Source organism: Phaenicophaeus curvirostris, chromosome 11, assembly GCF_032191515.1.
Source record: "Phaenicophaeus curvirostris isolate KB17595 chromosome 11, BPBGC_Pcur_1.0, whole genome shotgun sequence".
NCBI lineage: Eukaryota > Metazoa > Chordata > Aves > Cuculiformes > Cuculidae > Phaenicophaeus > Phaenicophaeus curvirostris.
This window is the reverse complement of record NC_091402.1, coordinates 17,451,895-17,476,163: the sequence shown is the minus strand read 5'-3', so window position 1 is coordinate 17,476,163 and position 24,269 is coordinate 17,451,895. Positions and strand designations below refer to the sequence as shown.

General features: G+C 42.6%; 2 protein-coding genes across 2 annotated transcripts in view; one reads left to right on the top strand and one right to left on the bottom strand.

Annotated features, from left to right (window-relative positions):
• Window positions 1-638, bottom strand: part of EEFSEC (eukaryotic elongation factor, selenocysteine-tRNA specific) — a 115,264-nt gene extending 114,626 nt beyond the window's left edge. The window contains exon 1 of the mRNA XM_069865624.1: window positions 343-638. Coding sequence (XP_069721725.1) covers window positions 343-628 — 286 coding nt within the window. The 5' untranslated portion in view covers window positions 629-638. The remainder of the gene's footprint in view (window positions 1-342) is intronic.
• An 8,933-nt stretch (window positions 639-9,571) lies between these two features.
• Window positions 9,572-23,687, top strand: RUVBL1 (RuvB like AAA ATPase 1). Its single transcript, XM_069866225.1, has 11 exons — window positions 9,572-9,795; window positions 11,406-11,492; window positions 12,099-12,231; window positions 15,462-15,613; window positions 16,876-16,965; window positions 17,808-17,957; window positions 18,413-18,476; window positions 19,483-19,681; window positions 20,568-20,670; window positions 22,742-22,833; window positions 23,098-23,687. Exons 1-11 carry the CDS (start codon window positions 9,655-9,657, stop codon window positions 23,255-23,257), a joined length of 1,371 nt encoding a protein of 456 aa, XP_069722326.1. The 5' UTR covers window positions 9,572-9,654; the 3' UTR covers window positions 23,258-23,687.
• Window positions 23,688-24,269: the final 582 nt, after the last annotated feature.

Sequence of the window (24,269 nt, the reverse complement as noted above, 5' to 3'; positions counted from 1 at the left end):
TGATGGGCAGGGACACCTCCCACTGGATCAGGCTGCCCAAGGTCCCATCCAACCTGGCCTTGAACACCTCCAGGGATGGGGCAGCCGCAGCTTCCCTGGGCAACCTGGGCCAGGGCCTCCCCGCTCTAATAGTGAAGAAATTCCTCCTTATGTCTAGTCTAAACCTGCCCCTCTCCAGTTCATACCCACTGCCCCTTGTCCTATCACTACAAGCCTTTGTAAACAGCCTCCTCAGGTGCTGGAAGGTCGCTATAAGGTCTCCGCGCAGCCTCCCCGAAACATTGTGCTTGTGGTACCAGTAACCGCTCCCGGAGTCGCCCCCCCGCGCCGCTCCCCCCTTACCGCCGATGATGGTGCGGATGAGGGAGGCGTGTCCGGGGCAATCGACCAGCGTGAACTGCAGCTCGCCGGGCCCCGCGCCCAGCCGCGCCGGCAGCGCCGTGCGCAGGCAGGAGAAGCCCAGGTCCAGCGTGATGCCCCTCGCCCGGCTCTGCGGGGCCCGGTCGAAGGCGGCGGTGGAGCCGGTGGTGCTGAGCGCCCGCGCCAGCGCCGTTTTGCCGCTGTCGATGTGCCCCAGGACGCCCACGTTGACGTTCAGGACGGTGGGAGAGCGCGGAGCGGCGGCCATGGCGGCGCTGCACCCCTCCACCCCCTCGCCGGTCCGTCCGCAAAGCGCCCCTGCGGCAACGCGCGCCCCGGCGCCGCCGTTCCGGGACACCGAGGGGCCGCCGCGACCGGGGAGCCGGGACAGCGGCGAATCACAGAATCACCAGATTGGAAGAGACCCACCGGATCATCGAGTCCAACCATTCCTATCAGTCACTAACCCATGTCCCTCAGCGCCTCGTCCACCCGTGCCTTAAACCCCTCCAGGGAAGGTGACACAACCCCCTCCCTGGGCAGCCTGTTCCAGTGCCCAATGACCCTTTCTGTGAAAAGTTTCTCCTAATGTCCAGCCTGAAGCTCCCCTGGTGGATCTTGAGGCCATTCCCTCTCGTCCTGTCCCCTGTCACTTGGGAGAAGAGCCCAGCTCCCTCCTCTCCACAACCTCCTTTCAGGGAGTTGGAGAGAGCAATGAGGTCTCCCCTCAGCCTCCTCTTCTCCAGGCTAAACCCCCCCAGCTCTCTCAGCCGTTCCTCATAAGGCCTGTTCTCCAGCCCCTTCACCAGCTTTGCCAGGCAGGAAAAGACTCTGAGACCGAAGAGCCGCCCTGGCCACGCAAAACCAGCCCTGAGCACCTCATCCTCCCATCTGTTAAACGCCCCCAGGGATGGAGGCCCCACCACCTCCCAGGGCAGCCTCTGCCGCTGTTTGACCACTCTTAGACAAATTCTGTTACTTCCCAAGGACTGATTTTAATATTATGAACTTCCCAACAGTCAAATCTCTTGCTCAACTAGAGCTTTGGCTCCAGCTCTCTGTCTGACCTCGCACTCCAGACAGAAAAAGACAGCAAACAGATGATTACAGGACACGTATCTGTTCAACCCCGATCATACTGAACTCAAGATGTAACAGCGATACCAAAAACGTCGGCAAATTAACTTTCAAATACTTGGCGTGGACTTACAGAAAGCAAGCATCCTATATCAGGCCTGGGCAACATGAGGGAGCGATTGCCATCAATCTTGCGCAATGAGACAAAAGCTGGTTACAAGGATATATTTCCCACTTACATGCATATGTATAACTTTTCCCAGAAATCTTATGTACATTCTATTGCTTTCTAAAAACTAATTTCAGTGTTATTACAAACTTCACAACAGTCAAATGCCTTTGTAATTTGGAGCTTTGACTCTAGCTCTCTGCTTGACCTTGTAGCTGAGGTTGGGAAAGACTGCAAACAGAAGTGATTTTAGAAAAAAACAAGAAAGTGTACTAAATCATAGAGTCATATAATCACCAGGCTGGAAAGGACCTTTGAGACCACTGAGCCCAACCGTACACTGTCCACTACTAAACCACATACCTTGTCACTTCATCCACCAGTCTCTTCAGCTCTTCCAAGGATGGGGACTCAACCACCTTCCTAAGCAGCCTCTTCCAATGTTTGTTCAAAAGCATGGAGACATGACACTTCAAGACACGTTTTAGCAAACATAGTGGTGTTGGACTGACATTTGGACTAGATAATCTTAGAAGTCTTTTCCAACCCTAATGATTCTATGAAAAGGGAGCCAACAGCACTGGCTCCCCAGAGTGCTAGGGACAGGACAGCTGAAACCACCCTAGGTGCTTTGTAAAAGTCATACCTTTATGGGATTAAGAACAATAAAGATTAGTAATAATGATGAGCAGCTGTCCTGCAAAACAACAACAACAGAATTAAAAAACAACCAAAAACTAACAGGTGGATGAGCACTGGTGAGGCCTGAGAGCATTGGAGAGGTTTAATGGCAGGAGCACATTTCACTGATTTAAGTCACTTGGCTTTATGGATAACCCAGCAGGCACACAAGGTCAAATGCATCACAGAATAAAGCTCAACACAGGTGCTCTGCATTTTCAACTACTGCTACTACATTTTCAACTACTTAGGACTACTCAGTAGGACTAAGTACCACTTCAAAAGATAACAGCTGCTTACAAGCCAAGAAAACAATACTGTGTTGTGGACCTCCCATAAATGCCTGAGTAGACCAGATTTGCATTATGTTCTACAGATTTTTTTCTTTCAGAATAGTGTTGTTGCTTTTTTTTAGCTCTCCCTATGCACTAATGTATATTGCTAATGTTATTTAGCATTCATATCTCAATAACTAATGAATGAGCCAGAATTATAAGTTGACTTAAGTAACTTTATTCTTAGCATCATGGATTTATTTTTTAGGCTTTGACTCACATTTTCTCTTATAAAGAGAGTTGCTTCATGTACCAACAGCCTCTACATGAAAAAGTTTGCAGAGCCTTAAAGCTGGGTACAAATTACCCCTTCTTCCCAAACACACAGAAATCAAGATGACAGAATCAGTGTTTCAGTGACAGTGGAAGAAAAAATAGCAGACATTCCTAGCACTCAGTGCTACTTGAGAGAAAACTGTCTCCCTAAAGGAAAGAAATCAACTCACAAGGAGTCTTGCCAATGCGCTGGGCTAACCTGGTTAATCAGCTTCTTGAGTAGAATAGTTCAGCTTGATGGGAGCTCTGTCATGGCAGCCAAATTAAGCATATTGTCACTTTTCAGACCAAGTTCCCAGGCTTTGAATAGTTTCCTGTTAAATCATAAGGCTCATGTGCACTTCATTGCCCTAAATGTCTCAATCTGTTATATCAATACATACTTGCAAAGTGAAGGGAAAGTATACATCTATTCCCACAGGAGAAGGCTCTACACAGTTATAATATATGCAGATATCCTTGTATCATATTACTTACCATTTAATCCTTTTTTTTTAGAATTAATTATTAGGTGAGTTTAGAAGGAAGAGGCAGGAAAGTGTCTGTTTCCAGATTTGCATTCTGAATCCAGAATTGTATTATCCAGCAGTCCTCCCAGAACTTCTAAAACACCTGCTACTTTCAACAAGCTTTGTCAAAATATAGATGTCTAAACGTTTTTACAGCTCTTGTGAAAACTGGCCATGAGGTAAAGGAGATGCTCAATCCAGCGATCCACCCAGCATAAGAGACTACAGCAAGAGCTCAGGTGTAACTCATTTGGTTTGGACTGCCAACTCACCAATGAAACAGAACTGCACTTTGTTCAGACAGTAGCTAGAGAGAACACCAGATAGAATCCATGGGATTAAAAAAATTTAAAAAAAAAAAGAAAAAGAGGAATTCTTTTTGCTAAAGAGATGGAAGGAAGGGTGTTAAAAATTCATGGAATTAATTCCACTGCTCAAAAAAATGGTGGCATTTTTTTTTATAACCTTATGCTCATGAGTGACCTGCAATAAGGAGGGGTGTTGGGTAGAAGTGTGGGTTCATTCTTAGTTTTCTTCCTTTAGACATAGAATAGGCTTGCAATTCTTTAGATGGGGAAGGCTGTTGTCCTGTGGAGTGGAAAGAAAAAAAAACAGGTAAATTTGCTGCAATGTCTATAGTTTAGCTGTTACCACTCAGAATATAACCTCTGTTTCCACGATTTTAGTGTCTGTGGATCCAAGTTTGCAACTTATCATTGCATACAGGTCTTTGCAAGATCAGGATGCACATGGTACCTGTGAAATTAATCCATTTACATCGCTAATACCAAGAAGCAGAAATTTGATAAATAGAGACATAATCACTTTTATTCAGTGTTTAGAGAGGTCCATTTGCTAGCTTAAGAAGTTTTAGAATTAATTATCAATTTGGAACTTAAGAGATTGAATTGGATCAGATTCATCACTCCTAGTACTTTGATGAGAAGTAGGTAAAACCTTTCAGCTTCTTTTGCAGGAAACAAACCAGAACTCTCTCCCCTCTCCCCCACAGAGGTCTTGATGATACTGAGATGGAAATGGCAAAATAAAAGAATCCAGACTTCTCCAGGCTTTTCTATAGCACTCAAAAAGCAAGCAGTTTCTAGTATTTAGCTGTTTTCCCTGTTTTCTCCTTAACACACCGTTCCACTTCCCAGTTGTTCTCTCCTACACCAAATTTCTTCCATAAAAAAAGTGTTCACTATAATTGCTAAGGTTTGTGGACTCATGGGACAAAGGGCAGGAAGTCAGACTTTTGGGATAGGGTAAAAATGTAAAGGTCATTCACACACTCACACACACGTACTCTCTCTCACTCCAAAAATAATACACTATTTGACAGTTTCAGGATTCAGCATGTCCCATGGAAATTTGAAAGCTTATGTGAAACTAGGCCACGTCCTGTAACCTCAAACATTTAGTCTAGGAAAACAGCTCTCAAGTCTCCAGCTCCCACATCGGGTATCACATGACGTCTGTGCCAAACACAAGACCTCAAACAGGGGGGCAAAAGAAACCTTGGTAAAATGAGTTGATTAAACCTGGGGAATAACAGTTCAGACTGCTGGTGACAGGTATTATTTTTTTCTGGTGAACTGGCTTGTGAAATATTAAATTATACCCAAAACATCTCTAACACAATGGTTGAACAACCTACTTACGTTCCATCTGGTGTCATGGACAAAAGAGAAAGATGACTCATTCTTTTCAACAAAATTATTTTACCCTCCCCCTTTAATGTGTTAACTATTCAAAATCACAAAAATCATGTTAAGGTTGAGGTTCAGTATTTCCTCAGACCAATTCTTCACAACACATCAGACATCAATTATAAAAGTTCATTTAAGCTATTTAAGTTCAGTGCTAAAATTTCCAGTAGTTCCACTTGTATCCTGCTCTTCCTGGGGAATAAACAATTAATCCTGTGTGGTCTAAAGGGTTATAGTTTATTTTCCTTCACCCAAACGTACTCCTCTCCCCCTCTTTAACCGCTGTTTCAGTACAATGCTCAAGGAACATATGGAACAAGTAAAACGATCAATACAATAAGATGTGCCAAATCACTCACAGCTTATTGCAAACCTTGTCAAGTGAAACTAACAAGCAAGTAAGAGGGAAAAGCCAGCTTCACAGCTATGAAGCAGACTATTGTTTACTGGTTCTTTTTCATACTGAAAAATCCACTTCTACTGCAAATATAAGCCCAAAGTATTTTCATAACGATTTCTGCAGCTCAGTACTGAAATTGTACCTTAACCGTGGCAGATTTTATTTACTGAACAGCAATGGTCATAAGCAGACTACAGTTTTAGGCTCTACTCTGATTCTTGTTTTGAGACATTATATTGCTGCAGACATACAATAAACACTTCTGTTTGTTACCCACTTCTACCAGCAAAAAACGCTCGCTGAATGAGTATTTCTAAAGTTAAAGAACCTGAAGTAATACATCTGACCTTTACATCCATGGAGTTTTATCTATCCTTCCTCTCAGTTATAATGAAGATTAACAGCAACTTTCCATTCCTGCCCTCCCTCGACATTCCTATATCTTGAATTTCACCAAAAAGAAATAAGCAACATTATGAAACAGCCTTAGAAATGCCGTGGTCTGGAGAACTGGCCTGGCTGCAACATCAAACGAGGTAACGTGGAGCATGGAGACAGTTTTCTGGTGAACGGTGTAAGCCCAGCACCGGGGCCCTGTTTGTACCTGGTAACAGAACCTTGTGTTGTTAGTTGTGCGTGAGAGCGTGTGGGAGCCTGAACTGTTCTTGGGCAGGTTGAATGAAGTAACAAGCCGGTTACTTGGCTGGGAGATCGCCTGGGAATCCCGGGTGCTGTAGGCTTTTATTTTTTTTGAATTTTCATGTGGCAGGCGCCCCTGTCCCCCGGTTTGGCCATGCGGGACACCCCCACAGGGCGCGTGAAACGTTTTGTGCCCCGGGAGTGGGCAGTGAGCTGCCCCGGCACAGGCAGCAGCTGCAGGGGCTTGTGCAGCCGCCGCAGCTTCGGGGCATGCAGCCCTTCCCGAGAAGCCCCAGAGCGGAGATTGTGTGGAAGAGGGACTTTTCAGGAAGAAGAAACATGAGTTGAAGTCAATTGGCCAAGGAGGCCAATGGCATCCTGGCTTGGATCAGAAACGGTGTGACCAGCAGGTCCAGGGAGGTTATTCTCCCTCTGGACTCGGCACTGGTGAGGCCGCTCCTTGAATCCTGTGTTCAGTTCTGGGCCCCTCACCACAAGAAGGATGTTGAGGCTCTGGAGCGAGTCCAGAGAAGAGCAACGAAGCTGGTGAGGGGGCTGGAGAACAGGCCTTATGAGGAGCGGCTGAGAGAGCTGGGGGTGTTTAGCCTGGAGAAGAGGAGGCTGAGGGGAGACCTCATTGCTCTCTACAACTACCTGAAAGGAGGTTGTGTCCTGTCCCCACATGACAGGGGACAGGACAAGAGGGAATGGCCTCAAGCTCTGCCAGGGGAGGTTCAGGCTGGACATTAGGAAAAAATTCTTCACAGAAGGGGTCACTGGGCTGCCCAGGGAGGTGGTTGAGTCACCTTCCCTGGAGGTGTTTAAGGCATGGGTGGACAAAGTCCTAAGGGACATGGTTTAGTGATTGATGGGAATGGTTGGACTTGATGATCCAGTGGGTCTCTTCCAACCTGGTGATTCTGTGATTCTGTGATTCAATAAATTGCTGTGTGTTTCACCCACTGCCAGCCCCTCTTCAAAGGAGAGCTGTACCTACCCTACATGTCTTGTTAGCAACACCCCTGCCTCCAGAGCTCTTAGAAAAATTGCTAATTATTCTTCCAGAACTGACAGAAACTTGAACTCTGACCAGATTTGCCCATAACACGTGCAGGCAGTTTAATGCACTAGAGAAATCAAAGCTGTGTATTCGCTCTTTAACAAAGAAAAACGTCTGCTGTTTGGTACACGAGGCATTTGCCTTCTGTGACTCTATGACCCCAAGAGGATGTAGAGAGCCCAACGGCATACAGGCTTTTTTAATTATTTAAAGGATAGCTTATATTTGTTAGATTCAAAAATTCTTAGCTAAACAGTTGTATAATAGGATACCCTTTCAAAACTGTTGGAACTACATATGTGTGCAATTATATTGTAATTACAATTTTAAACTAGATTATGTAAATCTAAATTGACAGAACAATGAACAGGAAAAGTATTTTCTTTGCTAAGTGACATTTGTAACAAAACTAACAGAAGCTCTTAGACAAAAAGGGAATGAAGAGCATACTTATTGTTCACTGGGCTTCTGCAAATTGCACTGTAACTCTCATCCTGCCTAAAATCCACTCTCCTAGCTTGAACCATCACAGGGCTGCTTGTGCAGTTCTCCCTGGCAGCACGTGGGGAAGGTGGGTGGCACTGTCCCTTGGCACAGACAGCAGCCCCGCATCTTTCCATGCTAACCCGTTGGCCTTGAACACTGTAAACACAGTCATAGGTTTATAAACAAACACAGAAAACACTATATATTGATGGGAGGGGATGCAAAGGGGAGGGGATGCAGAGGGGAGTCCCTAGATCCCATCTGAAATTTCACTGAGTGATCTCCATCTCAAACATAGAAGCATTACAATAAATCTGCCACAGAACTCCAGCAGAACCAGTTCGGAGCTGTAACTGCCAAAAAGCTGGAGGCTCACAGACCTAGGGAAACAATGGTAAGGCCTGCAAGGCTGTGGAACCCCCCGCTGAGGTGGTGGGGTGTCGTTAATCATTTCAGGAGGGACATGTCCTGCAGGTATAGCATACTTTAAGGCCTCAGATGCTTACATAAAGCCTTTGAACACATGTAATGGAATTAATTTGCCATTACACTGAAATCTAGGTGTTAGCAAGGGACCCACCAGCAGATAAGGATTGCCCTCACTCTTCCTTTGACACAGATGCAGCAAACACCCCTGGAAAGCCTCAGCTTTCTTCTGCACATGAAGCCCAGCAGCAGCTTTCAGACAGCCCTGCTGGTGGTTCCCAGCCTGCTGCCAGCCATGGGCAGCCCCAGCCTCTTGGGATGGGAGAGGGCACCCAGCATCACCATAGCCCCAAGGAGAAGTGCTGCCTCCAGCCCCAAACCAGACTCAGTGAGGGCAGAAAGCATCATGTAGATGTAGGGGTGAGAACAAGCTACCTTTGTCCACCAGAGAGTTGGGGTTGTTCAGCCTGGAGAAGAGAAGGCTCTGGGGACACTTTATAGTGGCCTTCCAGTACCTGAAGGGGCCGTAGGGAAGCTGGGGAAGGTGTTTTTACAAGGGCATGGAGTGACAGAATGAGGGGGAATGGCTTTAAATTGGAAGTGGGGAAATTTAGATTAGACACTAGGAAGAAATTCTTCACAATGACAGTGGTGAGGCACTGGCCCAGGTTGCCCAGAGAAGTCCTGGCTGCCCCATCCCTGGAGGTGTTCAAGTCCAGGTTGGATGGGGCTTGGAGCAACCTGATCCAGTGGGAGGTGTCCCTGCCTGGGGCAGGGGGTCAAACTGGATGGGCTTTAAGGTCCCTTCCAACCCAAACCATTCTATCATTCATCTCCTGAACAAACTGGAACCGCCACAGGGATGCTGGAGGTCAGTGATTGGAGTCTCTGGGCAATCACAGATTCAATTTAAACTATGAACTGTGGAAGTGCAGCTGATGGGTTCTGTACCTCTCCTTAACGACCTTGAGCAGATGACTTTAAATTGTTGTGCTTCAGCATTGCTGCCTTTGAGACTAACCGACTCCACTGCGGGAGATGCACCCTGCCTTGCTGCTGCATCTCTTTCCTTCGAACAGTATCCAGCTAAGAAGCGCTGTACTGGCTGCCCTTGTTTTCACACGCTCTTGGAACCATGAGCTCAGATGCCGGGATGGAACTGGATGGGCTTTCAGGTCCCTTTTAACTCAGACCATTCCTTGATTCTATGATTGCAGGAGTGTCTGTGCTCGCCGCCCAGCTCCTGCTTTGCTTCGGCGGCCCAGCAAAACCTCAGCCCAATCCCCCGCAGCAGCCGCACCCGGCCGGGCCGTTTAAAGACGCCGCACCCGGAAGCGAGCGGCCGGGCCCTAAAGGCGGGTGCCCCCGCGGGTGATTGCCGGCGGCGGGGGCCAATGGGCGCGGGGCGCGCGGCGCGGGGGCCAATGGGGCGGCGGGGCGGGCCCGGGCGGCGGCGCGCCGGGAGCCTTGGTAACGCGCGGGCCGCGTGTGGCGAGCGCGGGCGCTTGGGGACGGTTCTGCCCCGCCATGAAGATCGAGGAGGTGAAGAGCACCTCGAAGACGCAGCGCATCGCCGCCCACAGCCATGTCAAAGGGCTGGGGCTGGACGAGAGCGGCACGGCCAAGCCGGCGGGGGCCGGGCTGGTGGGGCAGGAGAACGCGCGGGAGGTGAGCGGAGGCCGCTGGAGCCTCGGCCCCGGGCTCGCCGCGCTGCCGGCGCGTTAGCGGGCGGGTCTCGGGCACCGGCGCTTGGGAGAAGAAACAAAAGCAACGGAAGCTGCTCGCATCGAGAGATTTCATAGAATCGCTAGGTTGGAAAAGGCCTCTTAGATCATCGAGTCCAACCATTCCTGTCTGCCTCTAAACCGCGTCTGGGGGTGTTTAGCCTGGAGAAGAGGAGGCTGAGGGGAGACCTCATTGCTCTCTACAACTACCTGAGAGGAGGTTGTGGAGAGGAGGGAGCTGGGCTCTTCTCCCAAGTGACAGGGGACAGCACGAGAGGGAATGGCCTGAAGCTCCGCCAGGGGAGATTTAGGCTGGACATCAGGAAAAAAATATTTCACAGAAAGGGTCATTAGGCACTGGCAGAGGCTGCCCAGGGAGGTGGTTGGGTCACCTTCCCTGGAGGGGTTTAAGGGATGGGTGGATGAGGTGCTGAGGGGCATGGTTTAGTGTTTCATAGGAATGGTTGGACTCGTGATCCAGTGGGTCTTTTCCAACCTGATGATTCTATGATCTCTTTTAAATACCTCCAGGGATGCAGGCTCCAGCACCTCCCTGGGCAGGCTCTTCATTTGGTGCAAGTGGTGACTGGGGCTGTGATTTCAGCGCGGTGCTTCAGCTGATCTGCCCTGCAGGCACCGCAGGATAACCTGCTTTGTTTGATACAAGAAGAGTTATTTAAAGGATAGCTTATATTTGTTAGAGTCAAAAATTCCTAACTAAATAGCTATTATGAAACATGGGATAGCTTTTAAGTTAAAGTAGCATTAAGTTTCATCGAAGTGATTGTATATTTTTAAAATTAAACAGGAAGTTCCTCTGATAGCGTGTTTTCTTTCAAGCAGTGTTTCTTAGACACTTCATTCTTTGGAGATGATAACATCTTGTGTTCACTGTGATCTGTGCTGAACAAATGTGTCCTTCTGCAGTAACATCTGTTTGCATTCTCTCTCTGTCTCAAATGCAAGGTCAGACAGAGGTGGAGCCAAAGCTCCAAATTATCAAGATGTTTGACTGTTATGAAGTTCGTAGTAACATTAAAATTAGACCTTGGAAATTAATAGAATATGCATAAGATTTCTGGGAAAACTTGTACATATGCATGTAGGTGGGAAAGATTCTGTCCCCAGCTCTTGTCTTGCTGCACACGATTGATGAAGGTCGCTCCCTTGTGTTGCCCAGCCCAGATAAAGGCTGCTTGCTTTCTAAAACTCCAAAATGAGTCTTAGAAAGTTTATTTGCTGGCATTTTAGGTATCATGTTTGTGAACCTTTCTATGCGTATGTAACTCCAGGAGGGGGAAACGAGTCTGTGCTCTTAGATCGAGTTTTGCTGTCTGTGTTTGGGCTTTGACTTAATGCCTGTCAAGTAAAATGTTTGTAGAAAGTAGGTTTTTTTTTATCTTGCCCCCCTTTTTGTGTGCATGAAATTGAAATCATCTTTATTTTTAGTGGGCTCGCAAAACCTGGTATTACTAAACACTTTCTGTAATATTGGAAGGAAAGATATTTTAGCAATACTTGTGTTAATAGTGTAAATGCTTATTTGACTTCTAGGCTTGTGGGGTTATAGTGGAACTAATCAAAAGCAAGAAAATGGCTGGCAGAGCTGTGCTCTTGGCAGGACCACCTGGTACTGGCAAGGTATTATTTTTCTTATTTGATATGAAATAAGTATTCCCAAATCTATTTTTTTTTAATTTCTTGTCAAAACCATTTTAGGGTAGCTGCTATATAAGTTTTTTCCTCTCAATGGTTTGGCATGGTTTCATGTCTTATATTTTGGGTTTTGCCATGTCATCAACATTGGCAGTTTCCAGTCATATGTTAGGCATCATTGGCGTTAAACTACCTCTTAGCTGGATACCAAACTCATAGGTTATGTGGTGTCTGGAGAATAGTTTTAGAAATTAAATATCTATTACAAGCCTAAATAGTTTTTGCATTTTTTTTTCCTGTGCTATTCAAGGCTTTTTGCATTTGTATCAGATGAAAAATTCAAACGCCCGGTACTCTTTCCTCAAGGTGTTTTATAAGTCTTTGATAAAAGTCACTTTACATGCGATTAACTTGTCTGGGGGGAGGAGGGTTGTTATATGTGAGGTATGTATATCAGAAAGAGTAGTTTTGACATTCGTTTGATAGTTGATATATGAAAGCTGAAATGACAAGAAAAGTTAATTTTCTTCTAAAAGAATCATTTGTAATTCTCATAAAAATTAATGTGTGGGTTTTCTCTTTTCCCTAAAGACTGCTTTGGCTTTAGCTATTGCTCAGGAGCTAGGAAGTAAAGTTCCCTTTTGCCCTATGGTTGGAAGTGAGGTATATTCCACTGAGATCAAGAAAACAGAAGTTCTCATGGAAAACTTCAGGCGTGCAATTGGTAAGTTTCAGAAAAACAGAGTAATGAAGTATTCATATGATAGTTATTTTGCTTTTCCCAGTCATGTAAAAAGGAAAATATTTTCAGTGGTCATGGTGGTTTTCAGATTATACTATGTTCTTCTCTTCAGTTCTGATCTTAATTTGGTGAATCTCTTCCACACCTAGTGGCATCAGGTTTTCTGTTTAAAAAAGCCATAATTGAATTATATTATGGTTTATTCTCCTTCCCCAGATTCTTCTCTCATCCTTCAGGTTCATCTCCTGTTTTTGCCTATGACTCTGAGTAAAGCTGAAAGAAAAATAATTTTTAGTTTCTTACATTAGTAGAACTACTTATAGACAGAAGAATGCTCTCTGCTTTTTTATTTTAGTGACTTCACCCTACTAAGTGAACTGTCTGAATCAGGGACTCCCAAATGGCAGTGTTAGCCTGACTTGATATCCCAGCAAGCAGAAAGGAAGTTCCATGCCAACAAAATAGACACTTTAATGTCTTCTTCAGTTCTGGAGTGCTTTTACAAGCCTGATGTAAATGGGTGAAATTTGCAACACTACCTTGATGAGTATCTGAAATCTCTTTTATAATTGCTGCTGACAGCTGGTAAATGCAGTTAGAAGTGGCCCTCGTTTGTATGAGGATTGTCTAAAGATAGCTTAAACTGATTTTGGTGCTGAACACATTAACAGTTAATTTCCCTGGTCTCTGTACCGTGTTTCCCCTTGGACTTCATCTCAGTATTTGGTGGCAGTAAGGTGAGGAAGTCTCTCAGTTCTGCAATGAAACAAAAGTATTCCATTGCCTTTTACAAGAAAGCAGCTCTCAGTAGCTGCTGTTCTTCTGGTTACCATGAATCTGGCAGGGCCTGGGGGAGGGAAGCCAGAGATTGGGTAGTCTACAATATTTCCTTGATGTGATGAAGTTCCCTGTCAGAGAATTGGAAACCTGAACCCACAGATGAAATTTATGCCATCCATGTTGTCATTTCTAGAGACAGCCCTACTTTAACTCTCTCAGGTTTAACAGCCAGCTACATTGTTAGTTCCCTGCATTCCCTGAACATCAACAGAGAGACACTTCTAAACAAATATTGGTGTTAATGAAAGATGGAACTTCTTTTATTCCTTTCTGTTGAATTCCATGTCACATTTTTATAACACAACCCTTATTGAATATTTTTATCAGTAAAAAAAAAACCAAGAGGGTCTCCTGAGATATTCTAAAGGACTGGTGACTACTATTTCTCATAGTGGAATGTTTTCCAGTCATATTTAAATCTCAGTTATGTTTTAGCTTCCCTGCATGGTAAATAAATAATTTACAAGTGTTTGGTTCTTTTTTTTTCCTTTTTCTTTAAAAAAAAACTGTTTTGTGTGCACAGTGCAGTGTCAGGTGTGACCAGGTGCAGGGAGCCTTCAGCTCACGTGTCAACCAGTACCTAAAGTACTCATCTAGCCTTTTTTTTGTGGAGGAGAGTGTTGTATGATTCCTTACATATATGTAATCTATTGCTCATATTGTACTTTCAGAGGGTTTAGCCACCTCAATTTATAAAAATTATCAGGGATGTTAATGCAGTGAGGGTTTCTTCACAACGAGGGTGGGGAGGCACTGGAACAGGTTGCCCAGGGAAGCTGTGGCTGCCCTGTCCCTGGAGGTGTTCAAGGCCAGGTTGGATGGGGCTTTGAGCAGCCTAACCTAGTGGGAGGTGTCCCTGCCCATGCCAGGGAGTTGGAATTAGATGGTCTTTAAGGTCCCTTCCAACCAAAACCATTCTATAATTCTATGAATGTCCACCTCTCAGCACTAGCGGCTCCCATATTGCATCATGTTCCTTGCACATCCCCTCTGTGATGCAGCCTGGTCTAGGTCAGTTTTATAGCCCAAAGGTTCATTAATTTTGTCTGATGTTTTGGCATACCTGAAAACCATTTAAAAAGATTTGCTGAAATTAACTTTTTAGAACTCTATGTAGTGCTAAATAAGAGAAAATTATGTTTCTCTCCAAGAAATTATCACGTTATCCACAATAAACCTACTTCTCACATTTCAAATCCTAGTCTTAATTTGGGTCCAGTAGAGGGAGACAGACTCATATTTGTCCCTTCTTTATATTTCCCTATCAGCAACTCAAGATTACTAGTGAAGTGTCTGATCTATTTCAAAGCAAAATGAAAAGTTATGGAACAAGGAAAGTTTTATAAAGTCCTAATAGCCTCAGACTGGGCAGGATGACTTCCTTATATCTTGTTACAGCCTATTCATTATTTTTGGTATGGCATGTGTGTCTCATAAAATACTTCATGGAGTCTCTTCAGATGTGGGTTCTTTGAACTTTTATGTAGTTAGAATGTCTGCATAATTGTATTGATGGTGGTGATGGTAGTGTTTTTTCTTTGGAACAGTCTAACTGTAAAACTCTTCAGCTTTATATTATTCATCAATTTAAAATAACTTAGTTAATTACAATAGTTGTGACTAGAATAGAAGATACCCATACACTGTGATTATTGCTTAGCTGTCTGAAAACTATCAAAGTAAGGATGCCATTTTGAAATAGTTTTGTATTTGCGCTATAGCAGATTATGCTAAATTTTATCTAGCTCACTTTCTGCTATTAACTTGAAAAATATTTTAAATGATACATTAACCTTTTCCTTCTTTTATGAGGTTCTAACACAATACCTGTTAATCAATTTATGTTATTTTTAGTTGCTAAAACTCAGATGCTGAAATTGAAAGTTTTTTTATGAAGTTCCTTTTTTTTTTCCTCCTGTCTTTTCCTTTACTTTGCAGGCCTTTTCTAAGGGTACAAAAACTGTGTAAAACTTGCAGTTATATTACTGTCACTAATCTTTAGTTTCAGAAGATGAACTGTTTCTCTGAGTTCAGCCTAGGGGAACAAAACAAGCAAATACATTTTTGGGCAAGGGAAAAGAGATGGTACTGGCATTTGCTTCAAAAATAGACAAAGAAAATTATTTCTTAGTTTATTAAACTATTTTGCAGATCAGAACTTTTGCCGACCTTTTGCTCTGATGACACAGCATGACTGTTCTCACTTAATACTGAAGAAGAGAACAAAGTTTATCTTTCTACTTGTAAAAGTAAAAAAATACCATTAAATGTAATATAGCCTAATAATATGTTACGTTCTCCTGACAGTAACACAGCAGACTGAGGGTGTATGGATATGGATATGTGAAACTATTCTAAAATGTTTATTGCAGGGTTGAGGATTAAAGAAACCAAGGAGGTTTATGAAGGAGAAGTCACGGAACTAACTCCATGTGAGACTGAAAATCCTATGGGGGGATATGGCAAAACCATCAGCCATGTAATTATAGGACTCAAAACTGCAAAGGGTACTAAACAGCTGAAGGTATGCGTGGTACAGTCTCAAAAATTTCTTTTAAGTGTTTCAGTTCCGCATCTTCTATTTTTACCAGCTTATTTCCATTTCAAGCCCTGGATCCCCATCTCTGTAGACTGGGGATGCCAGGAGGCTGTTTTCTTTTGCTAGATAACTTTATCCTGCTCATGAGCATGTATGTTTATCTGCTTTAAGCAGAATATTTAGGTGTTAGGCTTGTTTCTTAAAAATTGGGCATAAACCTTTCTCTCAGTTATCACCCCCTGTTATTTTTCAGTTTGGCTGCACACAGTTTTGTCTTCAATGAGTTAAAGGCAAGTCTAAACAGGAAGAGATCCTGGTGTGGTTCTACAGCATTGCTAGTACCGCAGAAAAACGGGCTGAATTGAGAGTCTGCACTATGATCTGTCCCAGTCTATGATATACTGATCCTGACTATAAATTCATGTTGCAAACATACAAGAAAGGTCGTGTTTGCTTTTTTTTCCCTGATCCTCAAATTCTTGAGGATGGTTTGAGGAAATCTTGCCTGCAGTGGCAGAGATTGTTTTTCCTGTCATATCCCTTCTTTCTATGTGGGGAGCTATGATTTAGTGATTTTTTAATTTGAACTGGAAATTGAGCTGGTACATTGCCAGCTCAGACCCACTTTCCCTTTGTTTTCTTGTACAAGTCTTTGCCCGTGTTGTTCAATTTTCCTGTCAGATAGCATAGAAGAGAACTGAAAGCTGTCTCTGTTGCTAAATATCATTTTGCATTTGTTCACTCTGCAAACAAGAAAATGCGGAGCAAAAGTGAATAGACATGTATTGAGAGAAACAAAAGCATGTATTATATTCCATATCCACTGCCCCTTGCACAGCTTCACAGAGGATAAAGACTCAAGAAATCAAGTAGCACAATTCAATGCTATAGCCAGATTTTCTTACAAAAGTTTTGCTAGAAGGCAAGAGAAGGGCTGTTTCCTAGCTATGAATGTATTGTCACATTACACATATTTTGTGGTAGTGACTGGTATAATTATCATTATGTTTCTGGCACTTACCATTACTTCCTTCAGACAGCAGATATTTTTGTTAAAGTAAGTTCTGTGCATCTTCTTCTATCGCTACTCAAAGTGTTGCAGCTTTATAAACACCTAGAGGTATTGCTGGGGGAAGTTGCAGTTTAATTTTGTCTGATGGGAGTGAGCTTTAGACTAAATTTCTTTACCTTGATTAACATAACAATATGGAACTGTTTGACCAACTGTGACGTTTGCTTTCCTCCAGCTGGACCCAAGCATATTTGAAAGCTTGCAGAAGGAGCGAGTGGAAACTGGTGATGTTATTTATATTGAAGCAAACAGTGGCGCTGTCAAGGTAACAGAAAAGTTCTACACTTATGCAAGTGTATGCATTCTTAGACCTTTCTCTGCCTTTGTCAGAAGGCTCACTGATGCATTAACCTTAACTGATGTGAAATGGTTACATGGAAGTTTTTAAGAGAGCTCAGTGTTTTCCTTATCTGGAGAGAAAATTCTCTCTTGCACTGAAAGAACATGTTCATCCGGTTCACAATTAAGGTCATCTGGCAAGGAAGCTATCACTGATGCTGTCTGGATGAGTTTTCTTTTCAGTGAGATCGAGATGTCTTCAAGGGAAGGGGGAAGAACCAAGCGACTTTAGTCATTTTTAGGCTGACATGTGCACTGTATTTAATCTTTCTTTTATCGCTCTGGTATTTTCTGCACAAGATATATACGTGTAGAAGGGAATACTGCATTAGTTAGCATTCTTTTCATATCTGATTTAGAAAGTAGTGTACAGCGATACTTGCTGTTTAATGGATGAGCATAATATTTTGTATCATATAATAAATCACCCACCTACAAAGGAGTCTTGAACAGTTCTCCCAATCTCTAGTTAATCTGCTGGATTTGTCCTTTAGCGAGAATTGCATACGGTTAAAAGAAGGAGAGAGCTGTGGAATACTCTTACCACTGAAAATATCAGGTGTTTTTCAACAGAGTTTTTGAGCTTTGATCAGTAGATAGGGCATGCCTGTTGCTAAGCAGGGAGTGGGATGTCTGAATTGTCAGCTGAAGCTTGTCAGGACTGGAATTGTGAACTAAGCCCTTTATCTTTATCAAGTTCGTGTCACTCAAGGTTTTGGCACTGAAACTAATTCTATACCTGGGTTTCTCTCCTTTTCTTTTCCTCAGAGGCAAGGCAGGTGTGATATCTATGCTACGGAATTTGACCTTGAAGCTGAAGAGTATGTTCCTTTGCCAAAGGGTGATGTGCACAAGAAAAAGGAAATTATTCAGGATGTCACCCTGCATGACTTGGATGTGGCCAATGCTCGACCTCAGGTATCTGACTCAACAGATAATTTTTCTGTGAAGACTTCATTTGACCTGGATGCAATGGTTACTATAATAATTAAGGAATGGCGAAAGTTGAGTCTGTCCTAAATCACCTTAACCTAGTCCATTTCAAAAAATCCAAATCTGTTTTCCCTGACAATGTCAGGCCTTATTAACTCTCTGTGACCTTTTTTTTTAAAAAGGGGATATCTCATTTGGGGTTTTTATCTTCTTCAAATGAACAAGAGTAAAGAAAGGGCAAGTAGTCAGGTCAAAGATTGTTTAGAATACTGCTGTGGTGAAGTTACCTCACCTTTGAGGGATTTATCAATGACTGCTGATATAAAGTATCAAGTTAACTGCAGGAAATAACTTCTTTAACCAACTCCTGGCTTATAAAATTCCAAAGGTATGTGTTTATTACAAGGCCTCACAGCTGATCTGTCACTTTCTTTTCCTAGGGTGGGCAGGACATCCTTTCTATGATGGGACAATTGATGAAGCCTAAGAAAACTGAAATTACTGGTATGAATCCTACACAGTATTTTCAGACCAACATAACATACGTGTCTGCCGGTTAGAAAAAGATTAAAAATAGAGTTACTCATTTTTGTAAATATTCAGATTCCAAAAAGCAGTGAAACAGCTGCTAGAATTGCAGTGGCTGGAAATGGTACAACAGGTTATTGGTTCGCACATACAGTGATAAAATATATACTGTGCTCTCCTCCCATCTTCCTGGGGAGAAAGAGGTCAGAACACTAGTGCCATCCCCAACTTCCTACCAGAGCAGCAGGTTCACACTTTCGACAAAGATCTGAACTGAACAACAACAACATAATGTCTAAAACCCATTGTTAGTGCGCATTTGTACGTGAAGCAGCAATGCTGAATTTCAGTGGCTAGAAAAAATGGCTTCTAAGGACTCCAACCTCGGTTTAGGTTTAGACACTCCTATAGCCCGAGTCTATTGACTTGATGCTCTAAGTGCAATACTGCTCTTCCTACCTACAGAGCATTGGAGAAAAAAAGGTTTTTGGTTTTGGAAGAAATTATGTTTCCGTAAGTGGCTATCTAAATTTAGATCAAAGTCCATATGTTCACAGAAATTTATACGGCCCTGGGTTTTTTTTTGTTAAACACAACTTCTTTCTTGAAATATGGTAGTAATATTTTATTCTTTCAGTGATGTTCTTTTTGGCCATGCTTGGAAACTTCTGAAGTTTCGTGTTTTAAGCTGAGGTTTGACTGACTTCTTCTGTCCCAGACCCACAAAAATCAGTTTTTCTCAAGCCGTATGAGGGGGCAGACTATCCCAGCTAAGTGCAAGAAGTCCAGCTTAGAAATACTTATGTTGCAGAGATGTCTCCCCAATACAGGACTGCATGCCACAGAATTTCAGCATCACAGAGATTTTCCCTGCAGCAGTAAGATACCAAACCATGAAAAAAAATTCAAGGAGAGTTTTACTTGCTTTAAGCCATTTATACAGACACTAGCAGGACAACTAACACTTTCTTTTTGTTCTCAGACAAACTTCGAGGAGAGATAAATAAGGTGGTAAATAAATATATTGATCAAGGCATCGCAGAGCTAGTCCCAGGTGTGCTGTTTGTAGATGAGGTTCATATGCTGGATATCGAATGTTTCACATACCTGCACCGAGCACTGGAATCTTCTATTTCCCCTATTGTCATCTTTGCTTCCAATCGAGGAAACTGTGTTATCAGGTATGATGTCTAAAGTTGATTTTTTCAGTTTGCATTTGAATTGGCTGTATCAGTAGAATTATAATCTTTGAAGGCTTTTGTCTCTGACACTGACACCTGTGACAATCCCCTCCATGGGTGCAAGCTGCATCAGTGCTTAAGAACTGCTTGTGAGCTTCATGATGGGGCAATTACCTTTCTCATTGGATACCTCAACACATCTGTTGCTTGCACATTTGGGGCAACAAAAGCACCACAGCTACAAACCTTTAATGTCAGTTTCATGCTTCTTCTGTATTATTTTGCTCTTTGCTATCCTCACTGTATCAGACTTAAGCTCCCTGTTCTTGCTGTTAAGTGCATCAGAGTTTAGCCTCTCCAAATCTTCATTCTTTTCTATTATGTTGGTCTGGGTTTTGGGGATTCTTCGGTCTTGCCAACTTTTTTCATCTCCGTTCCAATTCGTGCCTCCACTTCAATATTCTGTACCCACACACTGCATTCTTTACATATTCAGTAAAAGCACACTTCTCTTTCAGATTCTTCCCTAAATTCTGCTACTAATTTATGGTTTAGGTCTAATTATGTCTAAACAAGCTGTCATTAGCAATGATTGCTACTCTTCAAATTCATGTAAATCAGCTGCCTAAGCAGCTATTCCTTTCCCTCCTAGTGGCTCATCTGGTATTAATCTTTCTCTGTTTGCATTGCTTAGAAGTGAAGGTGATAAGCCCTTCAAAAATGTTTAAGGTGGACATTGCAACACTCTTAGCAAATGCATAAGAAGACTATCCTGTAAAAGTAAAGCAAATAGAGATCTGTTAGCATGGATTCACTGCAGATCTTGTAACGAAAAAAACTGCAATATATGAAACTCGGATCTCTTTCCATTTGGTTTCTCCTTCAGAGGCACAGAGGATGTAGTGTCTCCTCATGGAATACCACTGGACCTGCTGGACAGAGTGATGATTATCCGAACCATGCTTTATACCCCCCAAGAAATGAAGCAGGTATGCACAGCACTTTAAGAGAAATTCAACAAAGTCCCTGGAGTTCAAGCTCATTGGGATGACTGCTCTGTCTCTGCATATTCTGTTACCATGGAGCTGTTCGACACTGTGGTCGCCAGGGTTTGTGCCAGAAAGTTTACCACTTTCTAAATGCATGTAGCTTTAGTAACCATTTACAGTAAGCTGGTTAAAATTGTGCATGCAATTTCTCTGTCTGATGAGTTGTCTTGGTGAGCATCTCTAGTGGCGTCTCACTTGCAGGAAGTAGCCTGAATCATTAGCTGACCTTGTCTCTTGCAGAGATGTGCTTTCTGTAGAGTTTGCAGGTTCCAGCAGGTAGTGCTTTTTCAGTTGGTGTAAGATGAAATGTCATATTTTAGGACCTTTGGTCCCAGACTTTAGGCTGCTTCTCCACGTAAGAGATGAGAGGGATTGACGAATGCAATGTCACGCAAGGCATTCTTGCCTCTATGCCCTGTGCTGGTAGCTTTAACCTTACTAGGACTGTCTCCTGAATAGTGGGAGGATTTTCATGGTCTTAGTTGAGTTTGGAAATGCAAGCACAGTAAGCGTTGCAGAGAATGCCTGAAACTTTTCCTGTCGGGCCATCACACGGTATTGTGTATCGATTATAATGCTTGGGTGCCCTTATGATGCTAGTGTCAAAGATCCCCCTCATTAGCGTCTCAATGCTGTGAAGTGACACAATGCAGAAGACATTACTGTTTATCATGTCAATTCTTTGTATTATTTAAGAGATAGTGTCGATTGAGAAGAGTGTTGTCACAAGATAATAGTCTCCTGCTGCTGGATAAGTGCCAAGGGTGAAGCAGAGGTATTTATTGAATATCAGCGTAGAGGCAAAGCTTCATTTCATTTGTTTTAGGAGTGTTTCACATATGGCTGTCGTGAGCCACTCAGGATGGTTTTTTGTACCTAAAAGGATGCTTTAAAGCATTATGGTACAGATGACAGTAAAAGCAGCCCAGTTAATTAATACATGGCAGTATTTGAATGAATGGAAAGTGACGTTTGAGTGATCTAAAAGATAGGGGAAAAAAAAAAGTCTTCAATTTGAAATTGCAATTTGCAGCAGTGTTGCTGATGGTCAGTATTAATATCTTAGCACAACTTCCTGCCATTTCAGGCCCCTCTCTTTTCCTCTGTTCCCTACCCTGACTCCCCAAGCGCATTTTTATGGCTTTAATTTAAACGAGTTCTTCTTGATATCTTGTTTACAAAGCTGCCAAAGTGAAAAATACCTGTATTATATGAGGCTTGCAGTTCCAGAGTTATCTCAGCGCTACAACACAACATCATTATCCAGTCTGCCCCTTATCACTCAGCTGGTAATACGGACTACCGAGAGACTTGTGCCACTTTTGTTACAGCTTTATATGCTCAGGCTTATTGGTGATATCTTGTTCTCCAACTTTGTGAAGATCTTCAAACTGGTACAAGCCCGAGACTGTTCTTGAAAGATTAGATTCTTCTTAGTGATTTTCTTCTTGCAGGGATAGGTGAATCACAGAAAGTAACTTTTTGATTTATTTTACTATCTTTTTGTCAGTTGAATAAAAAGTGTGTTGTGAGCTGCTAATGAAAAGGCGTAGCTTTCTGCAAGGCTTTTTGGAGGGCTTCACTGCATAGTGACTGTGATAGGCTGCAAAATTCAGTACGTAGTGGGTGTAGCTGTCCACAGGACTCCAGCTGACACTCACTTCTTGCATACTTTTTCAATTTTCATGAATAGGTTCTCATTTTCTGCTCCTTATTTTTAGACATAGTTTGCTAACCATGCAGAATTGTCATGAAAGGGTAGTAGTCTGGGTGTATTACCTTACCTGCCTTTTGTGATAATCAGTTTTTCAGCATTATATTTGCCTATTCAAAGACCTAGAATTCTCCAAATTCTGGTATAGTGGTGAGTTACACTGGGATAACTCTCCACGGCATCTTTTTTTATAGTATGTCTTGTCTCAAAGCTGACAGAACTCCTGGATACCAAGCTAAACAGTAGAGCATGCTGCTTGTTTGGGCTGGTACCTCACTTACTCGTTCCTCCCAACAGATCATAAAACTTCGTGCTCAGACAGAAGGGATTAATATTAGTGAAGAAGCTCTGAACCATTTGGGGGAAATCGGCACCAAGACAACCTTAAGGTAGGCAGAGCATAGCTGGGTTTTCTTGTAAGTATGACTGGCTCTAAAAACACTGAAGTGTTGTCTCCTGGAAGTGAGACAAACCTCTTCTATACATTAACAGGGCCTACTAAGAATAGTGCTAACATTAAGGAGCAGTAGTTCTCCTCTTTCCTGCTTTAGGGAATGTATGTGCTGGAGGATCTTACAGACTTCCTGTACTGCTCACAGTTCACTGGGATGCACTGAATTGTAATAAATTCATCCATCTCTGTTTGATCGCAGGTATTCCGTGCAGTTACTGACCCCAGCTAACCTGCTTGCCAAGATTAATGGGAAAGACAGCATTGAGAAAGAGCATATTGAAGAAATAAATGAACTTTTCTATGATGCCAAATCCTCAGCAAAAATCTTGGCAGATCAACAGGAGAAGTACATGAAATGAAGAGCTTGTGTTAGATGCTTTGAAGTGGTTCTAACCTGTACCCAGGGCTGACTTAATGAATAAGAAATGTTAATGGTTTCTCTCTTTTGGGACTGAAAGATATTTAAATGTTGGACTGCTTTGTCAGCCCAGTATTAGCTGTCAAGTGTTCCTATTTCATTATCAACAATAAGATGCTCCATTATGTCTCTGTAACATCTCAGTCTCCTTTTTACGAGTGTATATGGAACGAATAGCTCTTGACCCATTGGTTTTGTCTTTAGAGCCATAGATTTAATTACAGAAGATCTCTAACTGAAGTTGATGCTTAAGAACAGTCTATTTTCGTTATGAATATTGTTTTAAAATAGTTTCATTTTACAGATGAGAATTTTTTTTTTTTTAACAAAAGTTTGTCTGAAGTGCTTTATAATAAAATATTTCAAGAATAGTAGAAGCTTGTGTGTGTTTGCCCTGGGTGCTGACCTGCCAAAAACAAACGGTCAAAATCACTTGGACTTAAGAAAACCAAATACAAGTAAAATGGATCAGCAACACAAAAGCAGGTTTACAGCAAAGGAAAGAAATAGTAATGGGACCTTAAGTGTTTACTTTTTTGTAAGTCTTGGTTTTTATTTTCTGAAGACTTCTTTGGGCAATGCAGCAGTAGGAAATATAGGAATTATCTTAGCCCTGTTTAAAGCCATTCCTCCAGAGTAACATATCCTTTATTTGGGTTTTCTTAAAGCAGATTAAATAAAAATTGCTTTCCAGCACAGTTAGCTTTTCTTTCCACAATGTTCTGTCCCCTCTTTCTTGATCACCCAGGAACAGAAGAAAAATTGCAGACAAAAATGTATGAATATTCATGTATAGAAATGAAAGTTAGCAGAAGGATAGTGAAAAGAATAACGCAATAATTGGGGTTTGAAATCCTGCTCTGTACAGACTTTTTATGAACTTAGATGAAATCTCTTGTTCACAAAGTACGCATTCTTGTTTTGCAAAGCATGGGTACTAGATTGCTTCACAG